Genomic DNA, 12,000 nt, shown 5'->3' on the forward strand with positions numbered 1-12,000 from the left:
GATATATGTACTATATAAATACACACAAATACAAATTAGACATTAATTATATTTATATTATATTACATACATTTAAACATTCACACATAATGTATTATACATATACACATCTACATAAACATATAATTTATGTTTTCGTACGAAATACATATAATTCTTACTTATGGTGTGATCGAAAAAGCTTTGAAAATCATTTCTAGTTCGATTTCCTCTCAGAAATTCGAATACCGTTTAAATAATTTTTTTCATTTATAGTTGGAAACACATATATTAAATTATAAATAATTTTAAAAACTATATTACGTGAAATTATGAACAAATTTTAACTTCGAAGACACTGTTCCCGTCGCCAACGTCACCACGTCCATCACACGCATGTCATCGATGTGCCACGCGCTGATGATTGAATCAGTGCGTGTTGTCGCATGCGGTACACCAACATCATATTTGGTCACTACTCTTCCATTTTTCTTCCTTAATTTTTTTTCTCCTTTTTTTTTCTTTTTTTTTCTCTTTTTTTTTCTTTCCTTTTCTTTCTCTTTTCTTTTCTTTTTTTTTTCTTTTCTTTCTTTTTTTCTTTCTTTTTTTTCTTTTTTTTTTCCTTTTTTTTCTCTTCCCCTTTTTTTCCTTGTTTTTCTTTTCTTCTTCCTTCCTCTTCCCCTAGCTTTTCCCTCTGCTATTCTTCTTTTTTCTTTTTTTTTTCTTTTTCTTCCTCATCTTTTTTTTTCTTCTTGTTCTTTCTTTTCCTTTCTTCTTCTTCTTCTTCTTCTTCTTCCCGCAACGTCTCCCCTTCCGCCGCATCCCAACTTCGCGACTACTGCTCACTCCTCGTCCTCATGCGGCCAAGGCTCTTCCCCTCACTTCGTTCTCTCGACCCCGATCCCGTTTTGCCTTCCCTGGCAGCTAACGTTCTTCTTTCCTCTCTAAGAGCTGAAAATGAAGCTTTTATATGGGCTTTTGGGAGCCATAGAGTCTATAAGACAAATATGGATCGTACATTTTTAGATCTCGCCGCGTGTATGCACACGCGGCCGAACAGCCTGGGTCGTCCTAACACCTCACCTGCTAAGGTATTACATCAAATTTATCTATTCTACCTAAGAAGTAGCCACCAAAGAGGGGTGACTCTCCCGACTTTTACTGTAGCAATGCGGGATAAATATCTACAAGAAAAAAAATATATTTTTGAAACTTTAGGAATTTAAAATAAAAAATTCACTATTCATCATATTAAAAGTGGAATCAAATGCTAAATATTATACATTACTAGTCATTTATCAGAAACTCAATAATAATACTATTCAATGGTACAAAGAACCTACACTATCATGTAAACTAATTATTTTAATATGATTCGTAATATTTTTTAGAAACTTAATAATTTTATGAGTGTGCAATTATAACATCTACTTATGAACAAAGTTTAATAATTAATGTTTACAGACTGCATTGATAACTGTGGATGCTTAAATATAATTTTTTTAAAAAAATTAATTAAAAATAATTAAAATTAGATAGGTTTGCCAAACTTCGACTTGAAAGAGACTCTTTTCACCAAGCAAAAAAGGTCATAATTGTGTTAAGATAAAAAAGTACATAATGATATTTAATGTGAAAGTAACATATTAAATTTATATCATAATTTACTATGGATTATAAAAAACAATTTACACTATTTTGTTAACGCTATTTCATAATACGAAAAATTATTATGAACTCTCTGTTGAATATCAAAACAAATGACTTGACAAAATTTTACAATATTTAATTTGCTCTATCAACATTGTGGTTTGAAAAATTATTATGAACTATGTGGCCACGCTTTTCTCTCTTTTGTGTTGTTCAATTTTCTATTTTTCTTGCTATTCTTTTTAGCTTCTTTGCGGTTTTCTTTATGAGCTACCATTACATAAAAAATATATTTTAAGACACTTGAATGCTTAACCTCTTGAAGAAAGAGGTGAGGAGGTACACCACTTAGGCCAAAATTAAGAGTGCGCTCCTTTGGAACTTTGTTCTTCTCTTCCTCGAACCCTCTCAAAAAAAAAAAAAAACAAGATTCAATAATAGATTTCAACACAAAATCATTTCTAAAGATCTAAGAATCAAATTACAAAATCCTCTTAAATTAACAAAAGCAAAAATGAATACATAACAATAAAAATAATAACTATTAGTATCATATCTTATCCTTTATTATTAGTCATTATTTTTCAAATGTAATATATTTATTTTTATGCACCTATATATTCTTATTGACATAGGATTACTATAAGTCATGTTCTGCCTTCCATATTCACATCGTGAATTTAAATTGGAGTAAAATATAATATTTTCATCTCAATATTTACTATATTTTATTCTATAAGATTATTTTTATTGAATTAAATATATAAATAACCATAATTCAAAGAAACATGTAAATGATTATTCAAAACTTTCACTCTCAATGGATGTACAAATAAATTTATTCTCAATGTATGCAAATAATAATAAAATTAATGATGATAAAAGCATTTCGAAGTCGCAAGGGACATACATAGAATATTAGATGTTGAACATAGCAAGCCAGATCTTCTTTTTTTTTTTCCTAAGGCTTTGTAACAGGTAATGTGTTACCAACATCAATGACAAAACGATATTTGACATCAGATTTAGCAACTCGCTCCATAGCCATGTTGACATAATCGATTGGAACAATCTCGACATTTGCCTTTATGTTGTGTTTTGCAGCAAAATCAATCATCTCTTCTGTCTCTTTTATACCTCCGATGTAACTCCCAACTATTTCTTTCCTTCCTATTTAATTTTTTAGAACTCGTTAATGCATTATTTATATTATCTTGATTCTAACAACAAGTTGGGTATCTTTACTTAGAGTATTTTCTTTTTCCATCAATTCTTAGTTAATCAATCACATTTGTTTTTTGTATTAGTTAAATATTCTTCTATCCTTACCGTCATACAAAGAATATGGATGTATTTCCAATGGCGTAGCTGGTGCACCTAACAACACAAGTCGTCCCCTGAACTTCAATAGACTAAAATATGGTTCAAGGGAATGAGCTGCAGAAACAGTGTCAATAACACCATCCATTGTCTTAGCAGCAAACTGTGATTAAGAAATTTAATATCAGAAGAAAGATATTTGAATTAAAAAGTAAAAACATGTAATTTATTACCTCTAATTGGTCAGTATCGTGGCTAACCAAAAATGCATCGGCACCCAAACGTTCTAAAGCTTCAGTTTTTTTGCTTGGTGATGTACTAATTACCGTGACTTGAGCACCCATTGCTTTAGCAAATTTAACAGCTAAATGACCAAGACCACCAAGGCCTACAATACCTACATGTTTACCAACTTTCCCCAGTCCAAAATATTTTAATGGACTGTACACTGTAATTCCAGCACAAAGTAAAGGAGGAAGAGAATCAAGTGGTACATTGTTAGGAATTCGAAGGATGTAATGTTCATTAACAACTACATGATCAGAAAAACCTCCATAAGTGATTTTGCCATCCAGGTGAATAGAATTGTAGGTGAATATCATTTCGGGACAATAATTTTCAAGGTCATTGACACAATTCTCACAAGAGTGGCATGCACCAACAATACAGCCAACGCCGACTTTATCACCAATTTTGACCTTCTTCACCTTGTTCCCAACTTCTGTCACTTCTCCAACAATTTCGTGTCTGCAAGCAGTGAATCCGTTAAAAGCATCGAACTGTTCTCATGATAACAAGTAGTAGCATGTTTAGAGGCAAGAATTTAAAGTTAGAAGTTGGCATACCAACGGATATATACGCATATGTAACGAAAATATACATATACATAATATATATATCCAACACAAAAGAGATAATTGTGATAGATAAGCTATTCTCATTATGCGAAATACCGGCTAGCGTGACCATCCAAATCTTGTTTAGTTAGATGTTTGATGAGATTGAGATAGTTTTAGTCCTTAACAAACCAAAAGAAAAGATCACAAGGTTATAATTACCCGGGAACCATAGGGTACACAGCAGTTTCCCAGATATTTTTTGTTATGCAAAGATCTCCATCGCAGATTCCACAATACAACACCTTTACCCTCACGTCTTCCTCGCCTGTTCCCCTGCATTGCAATTCAATATGTACACATATCACGCATCACCTACGCGTATACATATATGCGTATGCACAAGTGTATATTTTCGAACAGTGTGAAGAGAAACGAATTGAGAAAAGGGCCAATGGCAGAGTTTGCGAAAGGGTACCTTCTGGAGAAGTTGAAGGGAGAGAGATGACCGGAAGAGTCTCTCGCTGCCCAACCATAGGCCTTAATTGGGTACACTGTTTCTGGTGAGCGCTCTGCCATTTTCCTTTTATAGAACTAGAAAAACAAGAGAACCAAGTACTTGACTAAGTATTATACTTACGCACTCCAGAAAGATCAAATTGAGAAAGAAAAGAAGTATCAACTTTATATTTTTTGTCCAGGCTCAACGGTTTACCGATCATATAAATATATACGTCTCTGGTTGCATGCATCCCCAGGATGGGAAGAGTTGACCCTTTCTTACGTTAATTATTATTATTATAATATTTTTTTTAGTAGATCACTGATATATATTTATTTTATTTTATTTTATAAAAATCAAACTTACAAATTTTCTCGAATTCATAATTTCTATAATATAATAAATTAAAACTGGACCAAGTGGGCTGCTTCACCATGCGTGGTACAACTATTTATATAACATATGTTCATCATTATTTTATACGATTAATTCCTGATCATTAATCACCAGATCTGAAACGAGCTCATATTTGATCTGCTTTTTGTTTATTTATATTTGATCTTTATCTTAATTTTTAAGATTTAATAATTAATTAACGTGGAGATAAACGTGCTTATATTTTATTCATTATAGTTGTGGAAGATTTTGATTTCTTAGCTGTGATAATAAATTTCATTATTAATTAATATTTTATAGACTATGGTTGCAGAAGACTATAACTTCATAGCTGCATTTATTTTATTTTTATTTGATTATTAATTCTAAATAATGAGATAAACGTGCTTATTTTTAATTACTTCATAATTTTTTCTTTAAAAAAAAATATTTGGTTGTTATTGGGATCTTTTAATATTATATTTTATATCCATATGAAATGATACAACATCAAATTAAAATTCAACTTGTATGATTTTGCAATTTAATTTGATTCAATAAAAAATAATTTGGATCCAATTGATGAATCGAAGTCTAGCATGATTGCTCAAAGAATCTTAAAAAATATTGGTCTAGTTCAATATTTATAATTCAATTCAATATTTAAAATATAATTTAATTTAATTTTTAACGTAAAGTATTCAATTTTTTTTACCTTCTTTAAATATTATTTATATAGTTATTAAATATAGACAAATAGAATTCTCCTATTATATGTATAGTACGCACACAATCTCATATTAATTACAACAATTATATTAACTACATTGACTTATATATTCGTAAATATCTATTTAAATTTTAAAGAAGAATTATATATGTTTAGAATATAATTTAATTTAATTTTCAACTTATATTCAATTATAGTAGGCACTCAATCTCAATCTCATATTAATTACAGCCGTTACGTTGACTCGTTTATTCATAACTATCTATTTACGTTTGGACTAAATTTCAAAGAATCTCCCTCTCCTTTCCTTTCAAAGAATCTCTCTCTCCAGCCAGCATCGGCTGGTCTCCTCTCTCTCTCTTTCTGGCCGCCGCTCGGTCTTCTCCTCCTCCTTATCCGCTTCTCTTCCGTTTTTAATTATTTTTTCTTTTTCTTGCTTCGAGAAATGAAGATTTCTTAAGGATTAGATGTGGTTTACATCTATATATATATAGAGAAGGATGAATACGAGCACAAGTGAAGGACAAGGAAAGATAAGATGGTTATTTCCTTGTAGTAATAATAAACTTCAAATTTTATTTGCAAAATCTATCAAGTAAACATCTATAATATCATTAATAAGATATAGAAATCAAATTCCGATTTAGGCGCAGCCTCCAGTCTGCAAAAGCCGGCTTAATTAATCTCTCTCTTGTTTAATCTCTCTCTCTTCCTGTATATCTATGTATCTATCTGTCATGTCTATATATTTTTCTACGTGTGCGATACACCATTGTTAGCTATAAATCCTCCTTTTGTTCTGTCACTCATACGTACACATAGATATACAGACAAGTAGCCGTCCTCTTTGAATCAAACTAAAGAAATCATTTTTAAATACAATATGATATATATAATTTTATTTTATTCAAAATAAATTTTTAAATTTCTATTTTAAACTTTGCAATCAAAAGATATAGACGCAGAGTTAGCTTATTGGGAAAGACGTGTTTGATAAGATAACAATTGTTAATTAAGAAACCAGATGCACATGGCTAACTGGCTAGATCTTCAATTGATCTGGATGTATTGAAATATTATTTCTCACCCTCTCTCCCGATGTATATCATGTATATATATTTTTCTACGTGTGCGATACACCATTGTTAGCTATAAATCCTCCTTTTGTTCTGTCACTCGTACGTACACATACACATACAGACAAGTAACCCCCCTCTTTGAATCAAACTAAAGAAAGCAGAATGGGATTGTCACCGGAAGAAGAACATCCTGTTAAGGCCTTTGGCTGGGCAGCAAGAGACTCGTCTGGTCATCTCTCTCCTTTCAACTTCTCAAGAAGGTGATCCTACTTCCCTACCTTCTCATAATTCTTACTTTCCTTTTCTTTCTGTTTAGGTGTATTTACCTTTTCTTCTTTGATAATGTAGTCTTAGAGGAACACGTTATCAACCATTTAGTTTATTTCTCTACGAGAAAAAATCTATAATTGCATAAAATATGTACAGTTGATTGATTACATAAGTTTTTGTGAGCAGGGAAACTGGTGAGGAGGATGTGAGGCTTAAGATCTTATATTGCGGCCTCTGTGTTGCAGATCTGTTAGCAATGAAAAATGAATTTTCTGATGCCCAAACCATCTATCCTCTTGTTCCTGGGTAAGAAGATATCAGTTAATATTATTAATTTTATTTTATTATTGCAATGTAATAAATATAAAAAATGGTAATAAAATTTATGTATAAAACAGATTACCTACGATTTTACAGGCATGAAATTGTAGGAGAAGTGACACAAGTTGGATGCAAGGTGATAAAGTTTAAAGTTGGCGATAAAGTAGGTGTTGGGACATTAGTTGGTGCATGTCACTCGTGTGAAAGTTGTATGGAAAGCTTCGAAATTTTTTGTCGTAAAAGGATTTTCAGCTTCAACTTCATCGACCACAACGATGGGACTGTAACATATGGAGGGTTATCAAATCATATGGTTGCCAATGAACGTTATGTCGTTCGATTTCCTGATAATATATTACTCCATACTGCTCCACCTTTACTTTGTGCCGGAATTACAGTATACAGTCCATTGAAATACTTCAGACTTGCAGAATCAGAAAAGCATGTTGGTATTGTAGGCCTCGGTGGCTTAGGTCATTTAGCTGTTAAATTTGCCAAAGTAATGGGGGCCAAAGTTACTGTCATCAGTAGCTCACTTAGTAAGAAAATTGATGCCTTGGAACGTTTAGGTGCTGATTCTTTTTTGCATAGTAGTGACCACGACGAAATGCAGGTGTATATATATATATATATATATATATATATATATATATAGTTATATATGTTAATTATTGATGAAATATTTATTTAAATAACTTATCTATGGATATAAATGTTGGACGCGCAGGCTGCGATGGGCAGTATGGATGGTATTCTCGACACAGTTTCTGTTTCTCATCCTATCACACCATTAATTGACCTACTCAAGTCTCATGGACAACTTGTCTTAGTGGGTCCAGACAACTCACTAGAATTACCAACCTTACCTTTGACGAAAGGTAAATGCATATGCATATATATATATACATATGAAAAATATTGCATGCAGATAAAATGCTTATTAAATAAGCTATTTTAATCTAGAACTGGTAATTAAAAAGAATTAATCATTAAGAACATACTTAAACTAAGTACTTATTTTCGAACAAATGATACCAAATTAACTCAAACATATTCCATACATATTATCAATAAATGTTCAAAACTAATATTCATACACTGACTGCATGCATGTGACAAAACAGGAAGAAAAACTGTAGTTGGTAGTGCATACGGAGCAACATATGAGATTCAAGAAATGATTGATTTTGCAGCAAAACACAACGTAAATGCAGATGTGGAGGTTATTTCAGCAGATTATCTTAATCAGGCTACAGAACGACTCGCTAAATCTAATGTTAGATATCGATTTGTGGTTGACGTTGGGAATACTTTGCCTTCTGCGAATTCCACATTTAATTAAGGATGCTAGCATGTTCCTTAATTTCTGTAACTCTTTGGAAACTTTTTCAAAGTCTTTCGCTTTATTGTTATGCATCCTAAAGCTGATGTTAAATATCGATTTGTGATTGATGTTGGCAATATCTTGCCTTCTACAAATTCCACATTTAACTAAGGATCTAAGCATGTTCCTTAGTTTCTGTAATTTTTTGGAAACTTTTTCAAAATCTTTCGTTCTATTGTTATGCATCCTAAAGCTGATGTTAAATATCGATTTGTAGTTGACGTTGGCAATACCTTGCCTTCTACAAATTCCACATTTAACTAAGGATCTTAACATGTTTCTTAGTTTCTGTAACTGTTTGGAAACTTTTTCAAAGTCTTTCGCTCTATTGTTATGTATCTTAAAGCTGATGTTAAGTTTCTATTGATAATGTCATGCATCTTTTGTGAACATTTTGAAACTTTTAATTACATGCAATAATAAAAATTAAATTATTTTTATGACATAATTACTTTTAAATTTAAAAATTTTCTAATTTAAAAATAACAATCGTCGTCACAACGTGCAAATGATACCACTTAGTTAACCTTAATTAAATATATCATACCATTTAAATTTCGAATCATATATAGCCTCTATTTTTCATTTTTTAGAATTTTGTATGGACTACTCGTTTTTCTTAAATATTTATTCATCACAGATGGTCTAAACCATGAAATATGATTACGAGAAAGTAATATAGTGCTAAAAACATCATAATCTAAATAGGTTGCTATCTATTAAATTACATTGGCATTTAAAACAAAGATAAAAGCTGAGAACTTCCATTCCGTTTCACTTACTCTAATTGTATATTCCAACTTCCCACAGCCCATGTAATTTAGATTCTTGATCCCAAACCTAATCATTTTAGCCAAATTATTTGCTAGAGAGTTCTCTTTGTGCAATATGCCAAAAGTTGATCTGTTTCAACATTCGCTTTGCTTTTATATATTTATTTTCACTCAAATATAATAGTTCGAATCTCAATATCGGTGGGTACGAACGTTAACACAATATTTTCAATTAGCAGAATATATAAATATTAAATATGTAACAGAATTATATTTTAATACACATCTTTTATGAGAGGATAATTACTTGTTACAAACAATTAAGTAATCTAAATTAATTTACAAATCTAAAATAGAAATTAACAAGGTTTTTTTCACTATTGTCTATTAATCTTGGACTTGTTTCTCATCTCCTCTCACCTAAATAAGGGTGAATTGGGGTGAGCTTCATGATCTCAGTAAGAAAAAAGATTTTATAACGTGTTTGATTTTTCTAATGTGGGGTTTAGTATACATATCAGGCTGTCAATTTAATGGACTCATTTAAAACTGATCAAATATGATTGAACAATATTGGATCTTAATAGATCGAGTTTAAGTATGAACTTATAATGTGCGGATACTATTTTTGTAATATTCTCATTGTATCATGGACGAAATGAAAATTGCAAAACTTAGTCGATATAAAAGGCGATTATGATCCCCGAATCAAAAGGCTGTCATTTTATTTTTCTGAAATCCCGTCACCATAAAAAACTAGTTTCAAGGCGCCGTATTGATTCGGAAGATCCTACCGCCGAACGTGAACAAATCTCCTGCGATAGATTCAGGTACACTTATGATTATATTTCTCTTTAATTCAGTACAATGATGTATATTTAATTTTACAGATCTATGAATTTGAAAAGAAATATTATTCTAACAATTAGTATCATAGCCATTTATCGTATCGAACGTTTTGAGAAAGTTTTATTTTTGTTTTTTATTATGTAATTTTAGATTTTAGATTCAAAACTTTAGATTTTGGATTTGTTTTTGTTTAGTTGAATAAATATATATATATATGCAAAAAATTAAGAAACATATATATTAAGAAATTAAGTATTGTATATGTATATATATATATATATATTTTAAGCATGTATGTATATATATATAAAAATAAAAAATAAATAAAGCAATGGCCGACCGCCACTCTACATGAAGAAGCAACCATTACAGATTGCATGAATTTAATTTACTATTTAATTTTTTGTTTAAAATTAAAAGGGTGAGAGTTTTGGGTTTGATGAGTTGTTTATGTTTAAGTTTTAAAAATTATAATTATGTGGGCTTAGATTACAATAAGAGAAAAGATCCAATCGGCTGGCCCAAAATTCAGGTCCGTTTGGGATGGGCCAACTCGGTCTAGACTCAACTCGGCATGGACCCGACGGGTGTTGACCCAACCCAGTCAACGGTTAACAGTTGATCAGTCAATGGTCAACGGTTGATGATCAACACTTGACTGGTCAATGGTTAAAGTTGACTTTGACTAGTCAACAATTAACTCTTGAAAAAATATAAGTATTTTTTTGTTATTTTATAGTTGATTTTCTTCATAATTTAGTTTAAATTTGGTTTTAATTTTGAATTTTAATATTAGTATGTGTATATACATATTAAAATAATTTAATTAACATATGTCACCAAAGTAATATCTCTTGTGTATTATTTATTTATTTTATAATGTAAATAGTTATATGAGTATAATTTATATGAATGTTAATCGGCCCAAAGAAATATTAATATTTAACATTATTGCATTCCATTTTTGAGGTAATGAATATGTGATAATTATTCAGTATGACATATGAACTTTAAATCAATCTAAAGGAATGTTTATTATTTGATATTTCTCTATTGTCTGTATTTAATTACTGTTACAGGGTATCACTTACAAGTTAATATTCGGTCCAAAGATAGAGAGTTAATGGAGTGTTCGGTATCTTGATATGGAAATATACATTTATTTAAAATTTATTATTAAATTTTATAATTTATAGTTTTATGTGAATATTAATTAATTTATTTTTGTATGTTCTCTGTTCAACTTCCTTTTTTTACTGGAAGTATCACCGCAAATGTTAATTCTTTTCCAATGTTGAACGGCACAAATTTCAAGCAATTGAAGAATAATGTTCAACTTGTGCTTGAAGTTATGGATCTGGATTAGGCTTTACGGGTTGATCAACCCGATCCGATTACTCCTAACAGCACTCATGAGGAAAAGAAAGAGTTTGAAAGATGAGATCGATCAAACCGTATAAATATGTTGGTTATGAAATAGACCATTCCATAGGTTTTTTAGGCACTATGTCCGATGAGATCACAATAGTTAGAGATTTTATGCATTCTCTAGAATAACAATTCTCCAGAAGTGATACGGTCGAAGTATGTATATTTCATTCGACTCTTGTTTCCATTAGGTATAAGGGAAATAGAGACATTAGAGAGCACATAATGGAGATGTCACATGTCCATGCAAAGCTCAAAGCACTTAGAGTGGAATTGTCAAAAGAAGTATTTGTGTACTTTGTTTTAATTTCTCTTTTACCATAATTTAATCATTTTAAGGTGACATACAACTATTAGAAAGAATCCTAAAATCTGAATGAACTCATTTCACATGTGCTCAAGAGGAGGAAAGACTCAAGTCTGAGAGGACAGAGAGTGCTCATTTAGAAGTGATCTCCAAGAATAAAAAGAATAAGAAAAAGCAAACAGGTAAATTTATTAAGG

The 12,000-nt window shown here is 30.7% G+C and overlaps 2 protein-coding genes across 3 annotated transcripts; one reads left to right on the forward strand and one right to left on the reverse strand.

Annotated features, from left to right (window-relative positions):
* Positions 1-2,479: 2,479 nt before the first annotated feature.
* LOC110809096 (8-hydroxygeraniol dehydrogenase-like) lies at positions 2,480-4,479 on the reverse strand. The gene is made up of 5 exons (XM_022034812.2): positions 4,264-4,479; positions 4,008-4,121; positions 3,183-3,696; positions 2,959-3,112; positions 2,480-2,799 (listed from the first exon to the last, which is right to left on the reverse strand). The coding sequence occupies exons 1-5, from the start codon at positions 4,362-4,364 to the stop codon at positions 2,591-2,593; spliced, it is 1,092 nt and encodes a 363-aa protein (XP_021890504.1). The 5' UTR covers positions 4,365-4,479; the 3' UTR covers positions 2,480-2,590.
* Positions 4,480-6,499: 2,020 nt separating this feature from the next.
* On the forward strand, positions 6,500-8,801 carry LOC110809042 (8-hydroxygeraniol dehydrogenase-like). Of its 2 annotated transcripts, none has more exons than XM_088217175.1 (5): positions 6,500-6,731; positions 6,928-7,047; positions 7,140-7,675; positions 7,790-7,940; positions 8,187-8,801. In XM_088217175.1, exons 2-5 carry the CDS (start codon positions 7,005-7,007, stop codon positions 8,402-8,404), a joined length of 948 nt encoding a protein of 315 aa, XP_088073301.1. In that variant the 5' UTR covers positions 6,500-6,731; positions 6,928-7,004; the 3' UTR covers positions 8,405-8,801. The 2 variants fall into 2 exon arrangements, with proteins under 2 accessions (XP_088073301.1, XP_021890443.2); XM_022034751.2 differs by having other exon boundaries at positions 7,159-7,675; positions 8,187-8,787.
* Positions 8,802-12,000: the final 3,199 nt, after the last annotated feature.

This window comes from Carica papaya, chromosome 4, assembly GCF_054855325.1.
Source record: "Carica papaya isolate Zhongbai chromosome 4, ASM5485532v1, whole genome shotgun sequence".
In the NCBI taxonomy this organism is placed as follows: domain Eukaryota; kingdom Viridiplantae; phylum Streptophyta; class Magnoliopsida; order Brassicales; family Caricaceae; genus Carica; species Carica papaya.